At 40.9% G+C, this 25506-nt stretch overlaps 1 protein-coding gene across 1 annotated transcript in view; it reads right to left on the bottom strand.

Moving 5' to 3' along the window:
* Positions 1–25506, bottom strand: part of TG (thyroglobulin) — a gene marked incomplete at both ends in the record, with an annotated part of 159517 nt that overhangs the window by 66640 nt on the left and 67371 nt on the right. The window contains 6 exons of the mRNA XM_082325442.1: positions 798–997; positions 5762–5921; positions 10643–10736; positions 14408–14630; positions 16560–16724; positions 17832–17966. Coding sequence (XP_082181568.1) covers positions 798–997; positions 5762–5921; positions 10643–10736; positions 14408–14630; positions 16560–16724; positions 17832–17966 — 977 coding nt within the window. The remainder of the gene's footprint in view (positions 1–797; positions 998–5761; positions 5922–10642; positions 10737–14407; positions 14631–16559; positions 16725–17831; positions 17967–25506) is intronic.

Here is a 25506-nt window from a genome sequence, read left to right on the forward strand (position 1 = left end):
GCAAGATTTTATTTAATTGGGCCCTAGGTTTCCTGGACCAAGAATTCTGTTCCTTTGCTCACTGTTCTAAGTCATCATTGCCAGCAGAGGGATTATTTTGTCCAAGTACCATTTCTGCCAGATATATGAACCTCCATTGAAGACTAAGCCTCATTTCAGAGCACACTACTCTCATCTGAGGCTGTAAAGATCAATGGTGGTATCAATGCTGACAAAGCTGATCTCAAAGTCCTGAAATTTGACATGGGAAGGGCTGTAAAAATATGGATCACTCGGAGTGACTGTGACAATAGTCCAAGCTGACAGCAAACAAGCCCGTGGGTAAACGGATTTCTACTCTTTCTCTGAAACTAGCTTTTTCTTTTAAATGAAATCTGTCATGAGATCAGATAAAAAGATTGGATGCTTTAAACATGCGGATGTTTGGCTCATCAGTTTTAGAGTCTAAAAACTGCTGATCAACAACCGTATTTATGGAATGGAAACTAACCTGCTATACCTGTAAGTTATGAAACAGGACTATTTATATAATACACAAAAAACCACAGTGACGAAAACCAAATTCTTACTATGACTAAATCAATCACCACAGTGCATCTCTTGTACATCCCTGTGAAGCACCCAGCTCCTGGAGACAGCAGTCACAGGTGAGATGAAAAATAACTATAGCAATAACAGCCCTATTAGTGCTGCCAAGGTATGGATGAAATAAACCCAGCACCCACACACTGCAACATCCTCATGTATGTAACAACATCCTTTCACAATGAAGTTGAAGTGGCAAGAATGGGACTTACCATCAACAACACGCTCCTAAAGAGGTCCATATCTGCTGCCTCTGTAAGCAGGTGAATGCTGGCAACATCTGCCCCGCCACGGTCAGCTCCTAAAGAAACCCGGCTTGGATCTCCTCCAAAGCTAGCAATGTTCTGCTGCACCCACTTCAAAGCTGCCAATTGATCCAAAAGGCCAGCGTTTCCACTTGCCTTGGGAGAATCTATTGTGGAAAATAAATAAATAAGTCTGAAAAGGAATAAAACTATAGACGTGAAGTTTTGATTAAATGTTACATTTTTAGCAGCTCTTTCAGCTGAACCTTGACAAAACCGATACCAGAGTTTAAAAGTCTGAAGTGGTCTCTTCCAAGGTCATCATTTCACAGATTGGCTCCATTTCAGTTTTTACCACACTACCAGGCACCCCTGGAGGTGCCTAATTGTCTGTCCTGATGATAGAAAAATAGCACTCCTACTTCTAAGCTTCATTTGGACACCTCATGGCAGGAGACTTGAATCCAGGCTCAAGTATCCATAAATTAAGGCCACGAGATTCTTTTTCTACATAAGTAGCTTTATCTTAAAAAGAATTGAAAAATCAGTGTGTTTGCCAAATTCTCAAGTTGGAAGGGACCCATAAGGAGCATCAACTGTTTCCACGGAGTACACCTAATTACATCTGTTTGCTTCCTACATCCCTTTTACATTTACCCTGTCTCACCAATCATTTATAAGTCACATCATCTTGCATTTCTTTACACATGTACAGATATTATTTTATAATTTATAATATTTCCATATATATCCTTTGAGATTGACCTATGTCTACACTGATAGAGGTCTGATTTATATGTACTCATATTTTTGTTCCCATGAAAACAAAAGAAAAATAATTAATCATGCACTCCCCATGCTTAGGTATCACCACTGAAAAGACTACTTTCTTTTCAACACCAACCAGTGGTAACCTGACACTTTGATTAATAGGAAACTAATGCTGAAAGCATCTAATGATGCAAATTCTCTAGGCAAGCTTAATTTTATATCAACAAAAGCAGAAAAAAGTAATTCCTACACAGTCTGTAAGAAAGGAATAGAAAATGATTATTCACTGTCTGCTTCTTTTCAATCCATGAGCCATTCATTTTTAATGATTTTAAATTCTCTACATTTAAAACTTGGAAGAAAAAAAAAAAAAACAAAGCAAGACAGAAAAGCCAGGAATAGAAACACAGCTGAAACTATTTGTTTCTTCCATTGCCAAGACCAAATAGTACAATTTTAAAGTAAGGGTAGGCTCAGAAACTAGTGAATCAAAATGTAGATAGTGGAATAAAAATCTGCGTCTTTGTGGACAGGTAGCCCTGTCTCAGGCAATGAGCAATTGAAAGCACACATCCTGTAGTAGATATCCATATGCCTGCCTTAATGAATTACTGAGATATCATAGAGACCAGTTTAAGCACCAGAATAGAATATAAAGGAGACCAGATTACTGATGACCTTGCAGATCGTACAGATACCCACATCACAATAGCCATCCCTGTAGGTGCCCTTTCAGTAGGACAGCCAAAACCGAAATGGCTCCAGAAACTACAACCTTCCACCTATAACCATAGCTTCAGATGATCAGGCCAAGCCACACCAGTGAAGCAACAGAGAGAAAACTTTCCCTGCTTTAGTTTTTAGGGTTTTTTTAGTTTGTTCTGTACACCACGACCAGTTCCCAGGGTTCTTAATCCAGCAATAAACCCACTCTACCCTGTTAAAAAGGAAACCTCATTTCAAGGGCTTGCTGCATGCCTTGTGAGACCTCTCTAGAGGAAGTGAAATCAATGAAAATGTTTTAGCCACACAATGTGCCTCACTACCAGTATACTAAACAACAAGACTGAGGAGGGAAATATAACCAGTTCCTTTTGCCCTGGCAAAAAACATAGCCAGGTTGTGAAATGTACCACACAGGGGAACAGATGCATGCATGGACGTTCATGGTAGTTAGACCAAAAGACACGTGTCTGCCAGGAATCTTTTCCACTGCCTTTTTGCAGGAAAAGATCACATTACTGAGGACCACAGGAGAATGAAAAGAAACCAGTGTTCAGAAGGAAGCAAATAAGGACATACATATGCATTTCTGTTATTACAGAAGAACAACAGTGCTAAATTTAAGCATGAAAATCATCCTGGTTTATATGACTTTGTGGACTCTTAAAAGAATCAGGCCTAAAAACATAACTGTCTTCTCCATACTCTTGCCATCCATATCACTGGCAATTCACCTGAACTTTTCTGGGTGCAAAGCGAGAGGTGAAGGCACTAGTAAGAATGTGCATTGCTTTTGCAACATTAATGGGTGACAGCAAATTATATTAAACATCCTTTATACTTAGAAGAATAAGAGCTCTTTGCTTGCAAAAACCCTGTCAATGAGAGACTAAAACAACTGCAGAACTAACAAAAACAAACAAACAAAAAAAAGGAAATCTGTTGTTTTCACTAACCTTCATCCCCCAAAATCTCCATTTAACTCCTTCATTTCTAGTTTTGCAATTTATAACAAGTCAACATGAGAGGATTCAGCACTTTGCTTAGTTGGACAATGACACTGATATTGCTCACACAATCATAACTTTTGCTTGTAACTTCAGGGCCTTCTAACAGTCCTGCTGCAAATGTCCCCATAGTCCTAAGGGTGAGCTCCTGCCAAGGCAGGAAACTGATGGCAAAACTTCCAAAGGACCTGGATTTGTCCAAGTCTTTCGGTAAGAATGGAAACATCCCTGGAATATCATTAAGGATTTGTTTTAAGTCTTGAGAAAAAAACGTACAGTATTTGACCCAGCTTGATAACCTTCATTGAAAATCCCCAGTGGCTACTGGTCATGTACAGAAGGAGCCAGAGGTACTCCACCAACCTGTGGTGGACCAAAGAATAGATCTTGCAGTGGGAGCATTGCTCACCAGAATGGGTATGACTGACAATCCATGCTGACAGGGAGCCTGGTACAAACATACCACACCTCATCACCCCCACATGGACTAAAGGGGACATAGAGGAGACAGGAGCGTGACACTGAAGGAACTTTTAGGGCTTCCCGTGAATGTGGTGCTTAGCTTGCTCCAATGATTCTTGCAAAGAGCTTTTCCTACTCGCTCCAGTTCCCTCTGAAGCAATAGGATTTTCCCAAATGCACACCAAGGATTCCCAAAGGGGAAGAGGCCAGAAAAGACGGCACTTTTCCCTGGCTGCAGCTCCACATTACAGAGAAGGAGAGGGCCCCTGAACACTCCCTACTCATAATGAACCACCTCTATCTGAAGGTTTGCAGGAATACAAAAGGTACATTCAGCTCATACACTGACGTTTTGGGACATGTGAGCAGATCCCTAGGAAAAAGAGGCTGGAGAATTTTTCTGATCCCTAAATTATGGACCATCATATAAATACTGCTATACAATATTCAGCCCAGCTAGCAGTTTCCACTTAGGAAGAAACCTAGGTGAGATTCACAGGGCTGAAGGAGGTTAGTGGGTAATGCGTGGGCAGTGCTGCGTAATGGAAGCTTGCACAGCATGTATCCACACTGCATTTGGCTCTAGCCAAAATGGTATCACTTTCATAAGCATCTGGTTTGCACTGATGAAAACAGTGGTTCTTTCCCCAGGTACAACTCTTACCAACTTCATACCTAAATGAGTAAGGAGTTCTTAGTGCCAGCTCTCTAGTTATTGAATGAAAAACAGTCTTTGCTGGGAGCGAGCTTTGAACAAAACCATAAAACAAAGAAGGGAAACAATAACCAGTAGCTGCAGCTATAGCCCCAAACTAGGCAAAATCCACCCAGCGTCACTAGCAGTAAATACTCAAAAGAATCATGATGCAAAGTATGTAGGTCTGGTATTCGCAAACATGGCAAATATAACCTCCTAAAGATTATAAAGGTACTAAAATGTCCACTAGAGAGATCAAGGATTGCCACCAGACCAATGGAGCCAGAGGTCCACTTGCAATTGTTGCATTTTCTCTCCATGGCTCTCTACCTTAAGTTCCCATGTACCAGCCAGAATTGAAAGATGGTATAAAAAAACGTGTTCCTTACTTGCTTTAACAGGCAAATCTAATAAAAGGCAAAATGAAAAAAACAATCCAAAAGACCAGATGGCACTATCACAAAGGTTTAAGGAGATGTGAATGTGCATTTTCATGTGTATGTGCCCATTTGCACAAGATAGATAAAATCCTTTAGGTAATGGGAATTTGTATAATTTTTAATGGCAATTGACATTAGGAGGCAATAGGAGAGCAGAAGCGTCCTTTACACTACCGTATGGGGAAGGGAGGCAAGCACAGAACACGTGAATGTGCAGTCACGTCCGGGACAGTAAAAGAATTCTAATTAAACATGCCAAGTCCTTCAGAAGAGAAGTCAGGCTGAATTACTGAGGAACCACCCATCTTGCTATACTCTCCATACTTTCATGGCCTTCTTACCATTAACCTGCAGTTATCCCTCTCTGTCTCTCCCTAACTCTGACACAGGCACAACAGAGCATTAGAAAACTTTCGTGGATGGAACAGCTGGAAACCAGAGATGTTGAAAACCATATCCACAATGACAGGTCACTGAAATCAGCAGGAATTTTAATGCCTATCCTATCTTTGTGTGTGCCTGCAAAACTCAATATCCACAGCTTCATCTGCGAACAGAAGTCTAGCCAGTCCATTGATATAGGTGCTTGGGTTTTTTTTTTTTTTTCTTGTCACTTTGCCTCCATCCTTTACCATTTCTCTTCAGATCAAGTCCCCACCATTTCTTGGCCATTTTTTCCCCCCAAAAATAATCAATGAAAGATACAGGTTCCTCAAATTAAAAAAAAAACCTTACCTTTTTTAAAAAATAATTTTATAAAAATAGAAACAGAAGTGTTACAGAACGTAATTTAGCCCATAGCTGTGTTTGTTCTAGAAATCCATGACTTACCAGTACTAAAGAAGCCAAAAACACCGACCCGGTAGTTTGCCGTCACAACAATGACATTACTGATGGCAGCTAGGTATGATCCATCTATGGTTGTCTTTCCCACCTCAGCATTGTAACTCCCTCCATTGTGGAAGAACAGCAACACTGACATGTTTTTGACCTGTCATGACAACAAACAGGTTAATATTCCTTGTAGCCAACTGCTTTTGTAGGTCACCAGTGAGAACACAAGCATCTTCCCCATTAAGATTATCTAAGCCATTCATAGCTCCTTAACAGTGACCATAATGAGGGGATATCTGGCCATCTGTCTGAAATTCTAGGGCTAAATTGTCCACAGTGACCTATATACCATTAAAGAGGACACTATGTCCAGTATAAAGAAGATTTAATGGCACCACTGTGTTCCACCAGCCAACAACTCTACCAGGTTAGCTCAAGGCAGACTCATCCTGATGACTTGGTCATTGAGCATGTGGTGGGCTCATCTTTGCTGTAACACATCTGCTTTATACAAACACACAGGACAAGTTGAAACAAGTGGGAAAAAAGGAGAAGGAAAAGGCCTGTTGGGTTGCTTCATCTTGAGCAGGACTAATTCAATAGCTGTGCAGGGCTGCTTCCTACTCTCAAGCTTGCAGCACTTAAACACTGCCTAGTCTAAAAAATCTCATTTGGCAAGAGCTTGTTGCTCCTTCCATCCCCATGCAGGTTTTCCTCTACTAGATATATAGAGGGGTCCTGCAGAGAGGACTTTGTCTTTGCATGGGAGAGACTCACTTCTCATGAAGCACAGAGGGTGTCTGCCCCAAGAAAGCCCAGCAGGACTCCCAGGATGGGAAGGAGCTATGATGGGCTGCTGCCTATGTTAGCATTCCTTGCAGAGTCACTCGATTTCACTCAGAAACAGAGGCTTTTTCCCAAAGCAGCAGTCCATGTGTGGACTCTCTGCGCACGCAGCAGGGCTGTAGCCTGGCTGCTGCTGCACGAGCAGCACAAAAGCAGAACAGCCCCAGGAGACCTCAGCATTTACCAGCAGATTACAGCTCTGTCAAGATGTCACTCAGATGAAATATGACTGAAACATACGGAAGGGTTTTGTCTAGATTTTTGCTTTCTTTTTTTTTTCCTTCCCACTGCAAAAAGCAGAATAACCTGTTCCAATGCTAAAAAAGGTTTTTTTGAAGTATAACCTCAATTTTCCATTCAGCACTTTCATCCCCTGTTGCCCGCTTTGGGACTATCCCGAAGGAGGCTTCTCTCTCCTCTGCTCAGCAGCGGGTCATGCACACCCACCCGCTTTCTGCTTGGGCAGCTGCTGGTGTTTTTCAAAGAAGGGCTGCTGGCCCCTGCAGCAGCAGCAAAGTACATCTGAGGTTTGTTTTTCCCTGCAGCTAGAGGGCATTGGGCTCTGTTGCTGTTATTTTCTGGATGGAGCCTAGCTAAACACAGAAGTCCCATCTGCTCTGGCAAAGGACGTCTCCAGCAAAAATGCAACTGGCGGTACGGGAGAAGCAGCAGAGAGGTGATGGTTGCAGCCTCTTGCAAAATTACAGGATAGGAGGCAAAATCCCCTTAGCTGCCCTTAATTTGTCATGATTACGTGCACTCCTCACTTACTTATCTGGAGAACCACTTCAGAGGCTTCTTGTGAACACAACAATGTTACCAAGAAAACCCCAGAAACTGCAATCACTGAAACATGCTGCGCTCTCTCAGGAACTTCTGCTCCTGAATAGAAATTGCCTAATTCACAGTGCCCAGTCCCTGGTTCCCATTTCTGCACTGCACGCAGCACAGACAGAGAGATGGGGCAAAGAAAAAAATGAAAGAATCTGTTTTCACAGGAAAATTCATTCTAAAATACAACCACATTGAGCCATGTCAGCTAAAATGTTTTCAAACATGTTGAGCCTGCTCCATCCCCTCAGCTCAGCATGGTTAAGCCTGAGGTTCCTACTAGGCACTTCCCATGTGTCCACAGCCTGCATAGCACCATGACATCCAGCTGCCCTGTAACTTGTATATTACGTCATACTGAGCAACTTTACCCAATGCTCTAGTGACGAAAAGCTTAAGAAAGGCATAGGTGGAAGATGAAAGTTAAAAATGGCAAAATAAACCCTGATGCAACAGATATGGAGCAATTTGGGGGAAGATTTAGCACCAGGGCTGTGCCAAGTGTCTGGCGGTAGCATCCACATTTCTAGTCTGCATCAAGCAATGACAGATCTTTCTCCTATGTAAAGGTAAACTATCATGAAAAATAATTTGGGGTTTAGTTCCAAGGGATTTCAATCCCACACCGCATGGATTTGGGCACTTTAGCTGAAGGCTGTTTAATGCAATTGCCTTCCCATTTCTTGTTAGCCATTTTAACAGCATAGCACAATTATTTTCATGCTGTTATTGAACTATGCCTCACAATATGAGATATTTTATATCACCTGTGTGTCTATATATATATTTGGTAGCCAATTAATTTTGTACTGTACATTAGCTGCTTGATAATTTATTTTGAATATACGTGAATTTCCCCCAAGCCTTGTTCTCAACCAAATACTGCAATTAAATCTGTGATGCAGAAGAAATGCAAGACCTTAACTAAAGCCTGCTGGAGCCAGTCTCTTCACCCACCACCAGCTGGTACCAGGCTGAGATGCAGCACCACCAGCGTCAATGCCAGGCTGCAGTGGGGCACACGTGGGGCAATGCTGGGCAGAGTGGGGCCAGCACAGTCCTCGCAGACAGGTCACGGCTGCCACATGGCTACTGCCCAGTGCAGGGTTTTGCTCCATCCTTAGCAACAAAACACAGACAGCCACGCTTTGAGGTGTAAAATCTGTGGAAAGACTTCCAGCTGGGACACGGTCAGATGGCTCCCCAGCTTAGCTAGTGGGGGGATGGGGAGCCCAGCAGCTCCACCGTGGTCTCACACCTGTAGGGGCTTAGGTCCCATGTGCAAACCATCAAGAGGGAGAGAAGTTCAGCATCCACCAGGAAGCTGCAAGTCAGCTGGAAGTCTGAAAGGCTTTATGATATTCAGAACCATCATCTTCTCTATCCGTCTGTAAAACACTTAATGAGCTACTTGGCAGGAATAGACTTAAACTCTACTGAGCCAGGCGACCTCAAGTGTTTTTACTACTGTATAATATTGCTCTGTAAAGAACTGAGAGCAGCAGGGATGATGCGATAAGGATGAGAATAACATGTGCAGGGGATGGGAGAAGAGGAGAGAAGGTACACTTTCTATTCTTATTTAGTGGAGTTTCAACTCTTGATCTTACATTTGAACCTTTTGCAAATCAAGCTGAAGCACAGCTTTGCTTTGCTAGTGTGACAGGTGGTGATGGTTATAGGTGGAAAAAGTCTCTCAGAAGTGCCAGTTTTATTTGGAGGGCTGTGTGGTACACGTAGCTATGGAAGCAAAATGAAGTGATGTCATTCACCTTCTTCACTGCTTGACACTTAAAGAGTCCTTCGGTGGCAGGCAGCAGTCCCTGCACCGTGCTCTTGTCCAGGCTCAAAATGCTCCTGAATGACCTCTGCATTCGCTGCTCTCCAGGAGGTTTTATATTCAGTATTTACTAGCTAATTTAACTTTCCATGGGCTGAAAACTTATAACTATAACTCTGTGTGTGAGTAAAAAATAGAGCTTGCCACAAAAAGAAACAGGAAAATGCCATGCCTTCTGCTCCCAGCTACTTCTGCAAAAACAGAAGTTTTGGTTCTCTCTTGGGCTAGACTTACACATGTGAAACTGATTGACTTGACCAGACCTACTTCTACCTTACACATCTACAAAAGACAGGATGGATTCAGTTCTCAGTACCACTAAGGAGAAAAGACAAGCCAGTTTAGTCTATCAGATGGTGGAAAATACAATGCTTGCAAATAAGCTATCTTGAAAGCAGCACTTAGGCGGAGATGGCAAGCTGCCTGGGACAGTGACCTGATGTTTTCAATAAGCGATGACTGCACTCAAGGCAAAATGACAGTCTGGTGCTGCAGGGAGAAAACAGGCTGCTGGTCTTTCTTGTGATTAAAAGGACCTCTAAGAGACTGTGTGCTGCTGTCAGACAGCTAGACCAGCTATTTCCAGACGTGCAGCATGACAGACTCATAGATTTCTATTATAACCACTGTCACCTTCTGAAAGTTACCAGTACAGTGGAAAGAAAAACTCTGTTCCTGTGCTCTGGGATTCACATGTTATTCAGCATCTTTATCCCCAGCCCCCCAGGGGTTTGGCCAATCATCTGAGTTTGGCTTTAAGTTGAAGCTTTATTTTATATCTGTTTAGAATGAGAAATTCAAGAGCTTTCAAATAACAATTTCTCAGATTGTACCATTTGCCCAGTCATCTTTAAAATATCTATTTTTATGCTCTGCGAGCTGGGCACAAATCTAGCATTGCTTGCTACCCTCATTCCTCAACAGAGCTCCCACGGATGTCAACAGGGGAACAGTAAAGATGAAGGTGAAAAAACCCCGTCTGCTGCTGCTCGACTGGCGGTGTTGATGTGACGTGTTGTAATGCATTATCATCTCCTGGACAAACAGTCTCATTTCAGGGACATTGCCACTTCTGTCCTTAATTTCTCTTCCTTTGCTGCTACCTTCTTCTTGTGCTTTGTTTCCCTCTTGGGATCGCTCTAATTTCTAGCTTTTTAATTTGCTACCCTCCTAGTTACCCAAACACGGCTCACTGAAAGCCTGTAGGGAATACTCTTGCACCAGTAAAAACAAGAGTGCCTATTTTAACCTTGCAGGGCTTTGTGAACACCACATGAAAAACAATCATTCATGCCAATTAAAACGACTTTGAAAAGGGACAGTGCTCAGCTACAAAAAACTTCGACTCATCTCCTACTTACAGTGGTGTCAGGAACAAAGACGTTCAGATACAGGCAGTCTTCACTGACGGAGTATGACGGGGCCTCTCCATCTCCTGGCTGCCAACAAGCTGCCCTAGAGACACAGATTGAGAAAATTACAATAAAAAGACTTGTACTCTTTTTCCACTGCTGCTATTTCCTTATATTTTGATGCATTAAGTTTATAAAATCTTTAAATCTGTAGATCTCAATCACGTTTAAAAGTATGCCCACCTATACCTTAGTGGGTTTGTATACACACATACAAATGCAAAAAACACATTGCATTTTCATGTCTAGAATCCTTCCCTCAGAAAACCAGCCTCATTTTAAAAAGATTAGAACTTGAAAATAAGCCTTCAGAAAACTCACGCTTTACATAAACTGCACAAAATTAGCAGCAGATGTAAGAGGAGCAGGACGGGGGGTCTCAGGCATAGGTATCCCCCTGCTATTGCCTGCACACCTATGTAATCCACTCTTTTGCTGAAATGCCAGTTATTTATTTTAATTTCTAATGGTCTGTGGGCTCTATTTATTTGTATTTATTTTCATTTCTAATGGTCTGTGGGAAAATATGTTAAGTTTAAAATTTTAACACTTTTTTAAAATCTGTTTGCTCTAATCATCGTAGCAGACCATTAGCAGTGCCCAGCAATGTTAAAAGTAACCTTTCAATAGGAATTCAGCCAGTCAGCCACGTACAGAAAACCATTTTCTGGCCATCATCTGTATGAGATTTATATGCTCGAGCTCTCTCCACAACAAGAATCAAGTGGATGACTTTTGCAGTTCAGATATTAGATATTCTGAAGCCAGTTCCTTCTACTTCACAGACATATTTATATCACATAATGAGTTATGGAAAAGCATCACAAGTTATTAGGGAAGAAGCCAAAAGAGGCTATGGAAAAGACAGTAATATCTCAGAGAATTATTTCTAAATTATCATTTTTAATGCCTTTGTAAAATTTTACACTGAAGGTGTGAAAAAATTAATAGAAAACTACATGGAAAAGGACCAGCTTTAATGCAATTCTACAAAATCTTTCCATAAGGGAGGTTCCTAGGATGGTGATATCACTCAATAGCTTTCACACTGATGTGGAGAAGCACATCATCTCCCACCAAAACTACTAAAGCTATTTTAGGCAGATAAAATACAAATTCCCAGGTAGGAACCCTGTCAGGACAACGGGTCTAACACTTTTAATCATATGGCTTTCCACAGGGCAGCAGGAATCATCACCCGTGCTCATGGCTATTTTGGGGTTTTTTTTAGCAGCTCATCAAGATTCCCAGCACCTCCAGCTCCCAGGATCTCCTCACGCCGGGACCGACTCCGGGGAAAGGCTGCCACCTGCTGAGGCAAGTCCACAGCTCCTCCAGCAGCTGGAGACTCCAACAGCTGGACAGGTTTTTTTGGTTGGTTTTGGTTGGTTTGGGGCTTTTTTTAAAGTCTTTTATCAGGTCCAAGCCAATAAATAAACATTTCTCTTCCATCAGTAATGTCACTGTGCTAATGTGAATTTCTTATATGCAAATATTATGCAACACCAATATCTCTAGGACTCTATCCTAAAAAATATAGATGTCAACACTTTCTATACACACACACAGAGTGAGGTCCCTCTGATTCTCCAAGCGCGCCTTCATGGTGCAAAGTTCAAAGAATTTTTTTTTAAACTTTAAATGAATAGTAGAAGATAGTGGCCAAGTTCTTCATTGGCCTAAGGAAGCACTGAGAATTCAAAAGATGGAAGCAGATTAATTAAGGCCCCTAAATTGCTTCAAAAATCTCAGCCAGGCTGCTCATTGCAACACCAGGTCTTCAAAGAGAGACCACAGAGGCAGATGGCTCTTACCAAAGTTCTAGCAGACACCACACTGTGGCTGCAGACACAAAGAGCTGATGGTGGGCGTGTTAACCTAACATCACCGTGCACCTGAGGAAACAAAAAGCCACTTCTCACCAGATCCCTCCAACGTACATGAGGCTGCGTGGCTACTGTGGTTATGCTCTTAATACCTCCACAACTCAGGTGCAACCTGAAGGATGAGACCACCAAAGGCCAGATGCTCTTTCAACTCCTCAAGATAACCCTGCATCTCTTTTCACTGGTTTCGTCACAGGCTTTGCTAGAAACCTCTGGAGACAAATTCTGAGTAATGGGGGGACCAAACAGCTTTCACACAGCTGACAGGCCTCTAAATCTGCATCCTCAGGGTGTATTTCCACCAAAGCAGGTGGTGATTCATGTCAGACCTGCAGGGTGCCATCATCCAGCTCCCTTGCAAAATCTATCATTTCCTTAACCATGTAAGCCCTTGGCCAGATCAGCTAGCTCAAGCAGTGTGTCACTAACCACATGAGGACCACTCCCAGTGCTAGGAATTGAACAGGACTGCATGGCCATCCATGGCTGGAAGGATAACACAGGATCCCAATAGACCTCAGGTCCATATTAGTTGCCTTGAAAGCTCTTGGGTCGCTAAACCTCAGCTCTCAGCCCTGATTTCTTCAACTCCCTCTACAGAAAGTTCACCGAGTCCTTCCACCAGACTCTCTCCTTTTGACTGTCCTGCACCTTCAATCTCCTGTTTCATGTTTCTATCATTTTTTTTTTTCCTTGCAGCTCCTCATGTCTGCCATGAAACAGTCTGCTTTTTATTGATAGGAACGTGACCGGGTACCAGCTCTCGTGTATCATATTCCTGCGTCCATGTGCAGCATGGCTCACTCAGATGGGTCTTGTGTGCTCTGTAGTTTGCTTTCTATTATGTGGAGCAGGGATGCACTGTGAGAAAGACCCTGTAAAAAACACTCCACTTTCATATCTTGTTTCTTGTCGTTGCTGCATTTCTATTTGCTGTGGGTTTTTTTTAAAAGAAATCCACTGTCCCAACATGTTCCACAGCACAGATACACTAAGTAGTGTCACCCAAACCCTCTTTTCTTTAAGAAATACACATTCACAATTTGTCATTTTGCTTCCCCAATGCAACAAAATGAAGACGCATATCTTAAGACTAAATGAAACACAAACATGCACACAAAGGCTGTGTCTACAGAGTGCCTCCAACCTAAACTCTCTGAACAGTGATGCCTGTACAGCCCTGGAGATTCAGAGCCAGCCAACGGGAAACATTAGATACAGGGACTTAAGAGAAATTTAGCCCATCTGCTAATACAGCTCCTAGCGCTCGTTTCCTCTTAAGGCATTACTTAAAATGTTTATAACTTCTGTACTTCTGTCCAAGCCATTTAGCAAGTATTTGCTTTTTAATAGTTTTTGGACAGAAAAGACTCCCTGGGTCCTTCAGCCTGATCTCCTAGACACTACCAGGCAGAGAATTTCTGTATGAGGCCCACAGCTTCTGGTTACATCAATGTTAAAGTACCCCTGTTTGATTAAATATTCTACAAATTTAATGGCTCAGCAGGAACAAAATGTATTTGTATAAGTGTTATAAATACCTGTATAAATACTCAGAAAGAAAATGGATTGACAGCAGACAGTCAATGGGGAGTTATGCCTAGACTCAAGTACTGGAATCTGCCTTTCTTCTTGAGGTGCTTGCACGCATTCACATATAGACAGAGAAATTACTCTTTTTGCTAAACAAAGTCCCAAACTCATATTAATCTGTACCGTATAGGTTCTTTTGTAAGAAAGGACATGAATATCATGGTCGTCACTCCAGCTACTTTCATACACCTGGACAGAACAAGCGTGTCTGCAGATGATCAAAGGCTTTTCTTACCGAGCCACAGTAGCATTCCAGGTTTCCACCCAAGCAAATGGCTCTGGAGGCATGAAGCGCCTCTCTGCAAGGGGAGGTGCAGCATACGGGATCCCCAGGAACTGGCTGATATTTCTCCACTCCAAGCCAACACGGATCACCTGGGATTTGCCCATCAGATCTCCGTGGGATGGGATGTACACAGATGGGGTTAAATCTAATTCAGAAATGGGCAGGAATAAATCTGTTGGGGGGGAACAGAGGAAAAATAATTTGATTTTTCAAGTTAGTACCATTTCAGAAATGAAAATTAATCCTATTTCCCTTAATTTTAAACTGTTAAGTGTCTAATTGACTTCTTTAAATGAAACATAGATAAATTCCTGTTATTCTCTCCCTATAAAATACTTGATGCTATGCTAGATGTTAGCTGCTGGATACGAACATTTAACTGTCCAAAACCTTAATCAAACATTTCTTCCAGATCAGACATCACATTAGAATATAAATCTGAGCATTTCTACAAAAAGGGAGAGAGATTTTCAGACTTCCTTCTCCCCCTCAGCTCTAAAAAGCACAATGTTAAACCTTTAAACATTTATAGCAAGTCAGAGAGAGGAAAGATAACCACACAGCTCATTGGTTTGGGCTCTCAGCAGGAAAGACTTGCACTTCATAGCATCATGGAATTTTTTAGGTTGGAAAAGACCCTTAAGATCAAGTCCAACCTTCAGTCCCCTTTCCAATAGCTGTTTCATCATGCGAGACAGAAGAGCTTCAACAGAAGGCAATGAGCACAACCCATGTCCAAATTCTCTACAGTCCTGTGTAGGGACTGCTGTTCTTGAAGTGGGAATCACCAGTGCAAGTGCTCACTTTAAGTCAGGCACATGTGTGCCTTCCACGTGCCAGAGAAGGGAATGCAAGAGTGTAGGGTACCAGGGGGCCTTCATCACCATCTCTTGCCTTACACTCTATTGTGAATACTGCCATTTTCTTCCACAGAACTTATGCCAGTATCTACATTTTAGATCAAACATAACTGCTATCTGAATTTATTTTTTGCTTGCAGAAAATTATGAAATATTAGGGGGTTATAGTTTGATCCAATTTTTTTTTTTCTTTTTTATATAAGGATTATCTGAATCATTGGCTATCTATCCAAAGAAGAGGTTTTTCAGTAATGCCTTACTTTCAAACAGAGCTAAGTGATACCTTGTACTATTTCTCTCCTAAAACAATGTATTTGATAGGCAAGAACCAAATTCTAACTCACATGACTAAAACCAAAATTGTGCATAAATATGCAAACACACAAGTCTAGCTTTTATGTCTCAGTCTGTGATTTTGCTTCACTTGACAATGATAAACCCCTTTTTTGCTCATTGAGTTTGAACCTAGAAGGTTCCCATTGATTTGACAGTTCTTCACAGAAATTTCAGTGAAGAGAAAAGGAAATATTTCTTCCTTTCCCCCTTACTGTTACCTGTTTTCTAATTACTTCTAATAAAAGAAATAATCAGTATTACATGAAAAGAAAGCAGTGTCTTTTAAAATCAAGGGAAAAAAACAACAAAACTTACAGTTACAAGTAAGTACATAGCCAAACAATAGAATTTTTACCAGTCTACACAACTTCTATTTCTCTCTTAAATCATTTTCACTTCTTTAAAATATTAGTTCATTTTGGTTTAGGGGTTTTTGCTTGTTTTTGTTTGTTTGTTTTCTCCAGAGATGGTCCTTAAGGCTTTCAATTGACAGTGGGTTTTCAACACGCCTTGTGTTATTCTCAGAGTTTAAAAGGAAGAACATATAGAAACATCTTCTGCAATTGAAAAGGAAGGAGCTGGACTTTCATTGCTGTTTTTTTGTTTGTTTTTACCATTCTGCACTTTCCAAAACATCTTTCATAGACTAGACTTCCTTTATTATACCTGCTTCAACACTAGATGGTAACGCTATGATTTCGTGCATTTTTATAAAGACTATTATTTGGGGACATTTTCCCATCCCTCTTAGCTGTAACTCCACTAAAACAGCAATGGGCAATTGCCTAGGGGACATCCATACTGCTTTATGTCTGGTGAGGATTTCCTTACTCTTCCATTCACAAGAATTGTGCACAGGCCACCATAGTTGAGTTCCTTCCTCCACACCCTTAACCTGCTCTTACCTTGTCTCCTATAGATATATGTAGCTGGCTCTTGGAGTAAAACCCGGCAGCTGTGCCCTTGCAGGCCATGTGTGCATATCTGCGTATCAGGGTAAAAAAGGCATCTTACTGCCGAAGGCTGGATTTCCAGTGTAACCACTATACAGGACTGGTTCTTTGAACAAGCTGTGAGGTAAATCGTGAAGAAAAGAGAAGGTAAAAATGTATTCTCAAAGTATTTTTTATGACATTGTTATAAGATGCTTAAAATAAAGGTTTTACAACAGGCCAAGCAACAAGGATATGAAGTAGCTCTAAAGCAGAATAATGGGACATAAATGTCCTCAGATTCCCAGAACATTCTCCAAAATAGCCAAAGGACAAAAGGTTATATTGGCTTTAAAATGGAGCAATACAGCAAGAGAACTGGTATCACAGGTTTTACAAGAAAAACGTTTTCTAATGAAGTTCTGAGGACCCCAGCTGAATTCAAACAGTCCCGAGGGAGCCCCAGGGAAAGATTTCAGAATAAGAAAAGTGATCCTCTCACTCATCCCAGTTTGTACTCAGAGGTGGGTATTCAACACTTTTCCTTTAGAAAGGTTCCTTTGAACAGTTACAGGAAAAGAAAAAAACAATAAATTACACTGCTCACCCTCATAAGGTGAGGACCGTCTACTGCAAAAAGTGGGACCATTCCAAGGACCATCTTCTGCAGCAGGGGGGAACTTTTCCTTATTTCTACCACTCTGCGGCATCGAGGATTTGCCAGTCATGTGAAGTTAAAGGACTCTATTGCTGTCTAGTCAAGCTATTGATCAAAGCAGTTCCCTTTGTTGTTACTACAGCCCAACCCCTGCTTCATCCCAGCTCTCAGTTAACCTGCCCTCACGCACCACAGCTGCAGGTTACTTTACATAATGGTAGGTGGCTCTACCATCTGTCTCACTCAGTGAGCTTCCCTTAACTGTTCTTTACAAAACAACAACATCATCCCTTTAATTATTCACTACAATATTCTCCAAGTTGTACAATGCCTGGAGAAGCAAGAGATCTCTGCATCCAAGAGGTGTCAAAATTATGTAATCACTGTATGGCATTTTTTGTCTATTTTATCTTTCATTAGATAAACTATTTCAGGTCCCTTCTCTCAAATTCAGAAACATTGGGGTAGTCTTTAAAAATAGGTAAAATCAGTGTATCTATGTTAGAAGGAGGAGGGGGAAGCTGTTCTTGATTTTTCAGGCTCACTAGCCAGCATTTTCTGTAAAGCTATGAATAGCTATTTCTTACCGGATAGACACAAGTCTCTGGCAGTGGAGAAGTCATTGGATATATCTCTACTAACTTGCACAACTTCAAAGTTTGAGATGGATGAATCCACGAGGACAGAGGATACATTTAAGGGTTGCCATATATCCGAATACTCTGTAAAATGAACCACACAGAAATAATATAAGCAGAAGAACCAGTAAAAACTTCAGAGGAAAATAATATAGAAGTAAAAGCACTGGGTAGTTCCCCAATGAAAGACTTTCACCTTCCTTTGGATCAGCTGGGAATAAATGAAATATAATGTTCAAAGGTCTCTGACTGACTAGAGGGTCCAGTCCCATCTTCAGAGGTCATGTACAACTAGGTTTACAAAGGTATTCAGTTAATAAAGAGATAAATCGGGAGCAGCTCTATCCGGGTTTGCATGTAAATCCAACGGATTTAAATAAAAGCTTTCTGAACAGGCCTAATTACAATAAAGGACATGGGTCATAATGCTTCCACATGAGCTCCTGAGCAGGTACAGCCACTAATTCCTTGGAAAGCAAGTAGAGGATCCTGCATGTGACCGAGCACTCCCAGAACCTGCAGCAGACATCCACATCTGTATCTAAAACAGGAGCTGGTTTCCTAAGGTAGGCTTCACCTCAGTCACCTGCAAGGTAGATGTCTACATCCGAGTTAATTACACTAGACTCCTTGTACTATCAGGAGGAACAGACAGTTTTACTATACAATATCTCCATCCTGCTTTAGATGTCTGCTTAAGGATAAGACAAATCACCCCCAGGGATCCACTGATTACATGTGCCAGATGTCCATGTTGTCTGCATAGGGAACCTCATGTGAGTAGCTGAAATGGTGCTCTCTCTGTTGCCTGTGTACATCTACACACAGAGAGCAAGTCCTGACCTTACAGACTAAGTGAAAACGAGACAACGGTTTTCGCAAATGTTATTTCTCTTCACTTCCCTTGCAAGCAATCGACCAAACTCCCACAGAAGCACATGCAATTTTCACAGATTTACAGAATTTTTTTTTAAAGGTCACAAGGATTATTTTGATCATTTTAATTTGATTTCCTGGACAGAATTACATGAAATTCTATGAACTGTTCTAATGTCATTTAACTGCTACATAATTAAGATTTAATTCTATTTCATATGTATACATGCACAAATATGTATATATGTATACACACACATGTGATTTTACATATATACAGACATTTATTCACGTATATACATGTACACATGCATATACATGTGGAAGCATATATATACACATACATACTGACTCTAGTATTCATCAAAAATTATTCTTCTGTCTCACAGTGGATTTAAAAAAATGCCACAAACATTCTTTTCTCAAACACAAACAGATAAAAATATCTGCAGGCTCTCAATTTTGTACACTGAAAGCAAAAAAAGAAGGCTTGGGAAAGAATGGGCCTTTAATTAGTTTAGTTCCTTTCAACAGTTCAATATATTTTAAAAGCAAAAGGGCCCTGCTGTGGCCACTGAGTCCTAAACAGGAGGTTGGTGTTACCCTCTCCATGTAATTGTAGGGCGAGGACAGAGCTGAGTCAGCTGTTGCCTTGCTATTCCTAGTGAGCAGATCTTGCCCTGTTGCTTGAGTTCATTTACCACACCGATGCAAAAGTTGTGACTGTTCAATCCATCAAAGATTTCTTTTAGTCTTCTGAGAAATGGGTGACTTGCAAGGATGGCCAAAGTTTCCTTCCTTCCCCTCCGCACAGAAAGACAGCTGTGACCATACCGCTCAACATTAAATCTGAAGCTGAGATCTGGGGTTCATACAACCAGGGCTGTGGCATGCCCTCCCTGCAACTTGGAAATCCTGGTGTTGACATACTTGTTCGGTTGATGAGAACCCAAGACCCAAAACAGACCACAGACTAGCCTGGTTGTGTCGATCCTTGAGCAAATAGGCAGGGAATAGCAATGCCTAAATTAGATTTCAAAATTATTTTATTCCAAATAATTAATGACAACACAGGGTAACTGCTACAACCCAGGGCTCTATGTTGATGCTAAATGTCTTTGCTTTTGCAACGTAAATCCTTCCCAAGGAAGTGTAAACCTCAAGCATGGATGAGGAACCAACCTACTGTACTCCATAGAGCTTCCCACACAGCCCAGCCCTAGTTCACATCTGTGAACTAGTGGCAAAAAAGCAGCACTGGGTCCCATGGGCCCTTTTCAGCCACTTCAAAATCATTCTATTCCTGTTATATTTGGGAGCAACTCTTCTAAGAGATAGAGGCTGAAAGTCTCCAGCTAAGTAGAAATGAAATTTAATTTGGTATTGCACTGTCATACGTTAAAGACCACAAGCTTACTTGATATCACAGAGTAGCAAAGTCAGCATCAGCACTGTATTCAGAGGGAGTCAGCTAGGGAGCAATGACCCTGCAATCACAGCCTGAGTGGTGCAACAGACCCACTGCACTTAATTTTTTCTTCCCCTTAAGTACTGACTATTCAATTATTTTAGAGGAACAGGGTAATTTTAGTCATTTGGAAATTACTACATTTCATATTGACAATGGTTTCTCTATTTTAAAACTGTCTAATATGACCTGTTCCATGACCCATGTTAGAAAATTTCAGCCTCTACATCCAAGGTGACAGTTTGCCGCATTTATTTAGAAAGATACTTAAAAATAGAAATCAACTGTGTAAGTGATGGAGAATTAGCCATTATATCCTCTCCAGAGATTATCTGCCTGCACTACTAGATCCCCCAGGTCTTACTTTTCCAGATTATATCTTGTCAGTTTATGTTTTCAATTATTTCTATTTTTTTTTTTCCTGAAAACATGAACAAGAAAAGATATTTTTTTTAATCAAAATGACTTAAACTTTGTTTTTACATAAGAGCAATGTTGCCATCTTGCACTGTGTACAGTACTAATAACTGAGGTCCTACTACTGGAACAAGTAATCTCTCTAGGTTCAGACATAACGCTTCAAATTACTAGCTATGGTTCTTTCAAAAAAGAGCCTTGTCTGAATTCCATTGTAAGTCAACAAGTCTGGGTGTATCAGTGGTTTTGGAAAATATTTCACCAGCCTGACTCTCTTCCCATAGCTTCCCTGACCCACTGAGTGACCTCGGGCAAGTCTCATAATCCTCATATGCCTCCTTTTGCCCACAGGTCAAACATTCAGAAACATTCTTGCTAAGCTAAATTCTACTCTCTCAGGAAGGAAATTCAAAACAATTCTATAAAAGCCAAATAAATTCATTGGATTTAAACCTCTGACACTTGAATTTCGCCTCCTGTATCTATTTCCCTGTGGTTTACTACCTTACCATTACTAAAATTTTTTGAAGGTGCTTAAATTAAGGTTGCGAGTGCACACTGCCATTATTAGGTGCATGTAATGTGTTCTACATTTGATCACAAGCTAAACTTCCTATTTCTAGATTAAAAGATGTTTATTTTATCCCTTTATGTGGGGTAGAGTCAAGTTAATAACATTCATTCTAAATACATGTAAGACACAATAGGCACTTTGCAGCCCATGCTAGGCACACAAGAGTGACCACTCATGATGCAAACATCTATAGATCATACATTCATACCTAAAACACATTTTATTTTGCTTATTCTTCACCCCAAATCTCACAGAAGTGACCCTTGCAACCTCCCACTACCCACATGGGCTTGTTTTTGGGGTTGGTTTGGAGTTTGTGGGGTTTTTTTTCATTCTCAGTCCTGGATGAAGCATTCATAATCTCAGATCAGATTTATGTACTGAGACTTCCAGTGTTTTCCCTTTCCGATCTTCTGCCCAGCTCACCCCAGATGCAGATAAATGCAGAAACACTAATGCTTATTTTAATGACAGAAAATAGCCCTTTAACCCAGCGCCTTCCATGGCACCACTGTGGACATTGCCAGCCAGCCATTAGCTGAGAAAGAGATTTTGGCTATTAGTTGTTTCCTTCTTCCCTTCTCCTGCCAGCAGATCCAGAAATGCCTGCAGCCATGCACACCCACTTCATTACGTGGGCAAAACAGAACTTTCCACGGCTGATCTAAACTTACTTCGTCTAGAAACTGCTCTCACAAGGCACACAGCTACAAACTGGCACTGCTTTACTGAAAACGCATAGTGCACCTGATGGGCTGGAAGACATTTCTGGTTTATATATAGGTTAAGCTCTGACCTTCCAAACCACATTTTGGCAAATGCTTTGATTGGATAATTACAGCACTCTGAATCCAGCCAGCCCTGTAACTTTTATTGCAAAATTATAGATGTCCCATACCAAGAGTCTCCTGCTTCCAGATGTTCTTGTTTGGGTAGGCAAGGTTTAAGACTGGATTTGCAAAAGGACTCACGCTGGCCTTACTCTGTTCCCACTCAAGTCATAGGATCACAAGACTGGAATAGATTTCCTGGGGGCACAGAGTTCAACCTCCCACTTCACAGGCAATGGCATTATAAAATCCTTTTCATAAAATCAACAAAAGTTTCATCACTGGCGTCAGTGGAAGCAAAGAGAGGTCAGTTCTGAGTTTGCTGGAAAATTTGACCTTTGATATAAGGAAACAGAGATACAGAAGTGCAACAAAATAACAAGTTAAATTTAGAAGAAAATTCTTGAAGTTGAGGAGGTACATATATTCAGATGAGGTTAACATGAGATTAAGGAGGTACATAAATCAGATGTCTGGGTCTAGTATGCCTAATTTATGTTTGAAAGACAAATTGTGATCTTAATTCTGAAATTTGTGAGCTATATTTAATAGTCCCGACTCAAGCCAAAAACATGTTTACAGACTGAACTCAGTGCTTTATATTCCTAGCATTCAGAGGTTTTTTCCAATGAAGACTCCTAACCTGTCTGTATACCAACAATCTCCAAAACCAGCAAATCACCAACTCAGAGTGGACCTGCAGAAAATATACTTTTTCAAAAATATAGCTGCTTCTCATTTTTGTCCATCCACTGAGATCTGAATAATTCAAAATGAGTTATTTTCTTAAAACTGCTGCATAATAACTATAATCACACCTCAGACAAACGTCACAAACTAACAAATGTGTTATTTATGGCCTTCAGCAGTGAGCCAACTTGCTATGCTCATGTTAAATGCAAACTTTCTGCCTCCTTCAGTAGTGCGAATTATAGTAAGTGGTATAGTAATAGAATACTAAAAAACATACCAGATATTTATCCAGGTTTAAAATAAGCTGTTTTCAAAAAGCTAAAATCCTCATGTTTACAAACAGAATAAAAATCAAACTTAAGACCAACAATAGAGTAATTCTATACCAGAGGTCCAATATGCTGTATGGAGGCATGGTAGATCAGTTCCTGAGGATGGATAAAAAAGTCTGTCTTTGTTTCACACCAAAGATCTCTCTGACATACGTTCAGCATTGTGGGAAAGCAGGAAGGCAAATGATACTATTAATCATCAAAGTCAGCTACATCAGCACCTGTACTACCATCAGCATCTCTGTTGAGAATGGAAATATGCCATGTGCTAAGATAGCCCAATGGGAAATTTATTCCCATGTCGGAAAATCCCATAGTCACTACTCAGCCCTGCATCGAGGGAACGGCTATAAATAATTAGGGGATCACAGGAGGCAGAAACAGGAAGGGCCTAAAGATCATTACATCCATATGCCTCGGTGGTTTCTCAATGATTTACTTGATTCGGATGGAGCGGGCATGAAGCCCATATGATCTGTACACGCTCTGCAGTCCCATGCAGAGATCCCCATTTAAAGGCCATTGTCATGCTAGCAGTTGCCAAATCTAAATCATATTTAAAACTGAGGAACCTGAAGACACAAATGTTCATTAAAATTTGGATAATTACTGTATACAATTCATAAATCTCACGACAAAGTACAAAAACAGAAGTTATACATCAGTGCCACTCCTCCCTTCCACATGCAAGGGAATATTTGCAGGCTCTCCAGTTTGCTTGCAGCACAAGTATTCCTTCTAAAAAGCCAGGTAACATGTTTCATAGATTGTTTTGCTTCTTTCAGTCTTAATTGGAAAGACATAAAAACTTCCACAGCTCAAACCTCTGTGCATAAACCCTTTGAATAACAGCATTATACAATCATAAAATATCAATACATAATTTCTTATTAAAAAAATTTCTTATCTGCCTGTATCTTACAGCTGGCTGCAGAAAGTTCCATCTCAAACCTAATTATGAGACCTGACTATTTTCTCTTTTACATAACATTCCTCCCTACTCACACAACTCAGCGGAGTTGTTATTTAAATACTAGCATAAGTAAACCAAGGCTGCAGCATGACATATTAGCATTTTCAGCACGGGCAGTCTTAAAATAACAGCTGTCCTCCCATCGTTAAAGGTCACAGATCATACCTGAAACTCACCACAGATGGTTCCATACTCAGTGTCATCACAGCACATTAACTTCTTCAGGGGAAAAAATGCTCCAAACATAACAAGTTGGACTTTCCCAGTCTGTTCAAGCTATCTATTTCTCAAGCATTATTTCTCGGATAACAGAAACTACGTGGAAATCACAACTGACCAGCAGGAGCATGCTCTGCTCCATATGATACAAGTACAAATAAAAGTATTCATTTAGTTAAAGACAAAAACCACACATTCAGTTAAACGCACTACAGATTAGTGATGAAGATGACTTGGAGAGTTTAACCTTGTATCACAAAGGGTATTGGAAGAATACAAATAGGCAAAAGACGTTGAAGCAACGGCAAAGCAACAAGAATTCAGGTAAAAGTCGCTAAGGACAGCGTGCAGCTCACCTCCCCCCTGCCAGACAGCAGTGACCTGCTGGCACTATGGAGCACTTAATTCCCCTTATTTGCAGACTAATGAGGCATGTAATGAGTGTTAGAAATGCTTAGCAGTGCTGCTTGTAGGGAGCATAACCTGGGGAAAGCAAATGGGAACCTCAGGCTGTCAAAAGAAATCACAGGGATGAAATGGGATGCTGGATGAACGATCTGGTACCAGGCAATCAACAGGGAGGACCTCTTGCCTTCCCTCTTGCTGTGTCTCTCCTGAGACATTGGGAAGGGTTTTGGTTTTTTTTTAATTTTCCTGGTGGCTGCAGGCTGCTCTATGACTGCGCGTGAAAGGAAGCTGCTACTGAAAATTATTTTTGCCATTGCAGATTCAAAGCGCTAGAGGTTTTATGAAGATTTCTGCTCATGAACATCTTCAAAAGCCCAGACTGGGAAAAAGAAAGAAAACAAATGCATGGTTTTGCTTAATTTATTTAGGGAGAGTTTCAGTGAAAGAAGCTCCAATAAATGATTTGGGTAAGACAAAAGCATTTGGTCTCAAATTTTCATCTTTTAAACCTATAGTGACGGCAATAGAATTCCCCTTTGTGTACAGTGGGACTAACAGGGCTGGACAGTACCCCTTGCAGCTCCTTGGCTCAAGGATTTCTGCCTTCAGGCAGATATTAGGATAAGTTAAATCATTCTATCTGTCCTTGGCTCACTTTGGGCAGTTAAAGATTGTATATGCAAGCTTTAAAACAAAACAAAACAAAACACAACCAGTGATGTTCTGAGTTTAAATAACATAGAAAGTGAGACACATTAAGTCCTGGTGACAATTCAAAGAAAGACAATCTAGCGCTGGGAGAGCTGGCTTCACTGTAGAACAGACACAGAAAAT

Source organism: Platalea leucorodia (genome assembly GCF_965183815.1).
Source record: "Platalea leucorodia genome assembly, chromosome: 1".
NCBI classification, from domain to species: Eukaryota; Metazoa; Chordata; class Aves; order Pelecaniformes; family Threskiornithidae; genus Platalea; species Platalea leucorodia.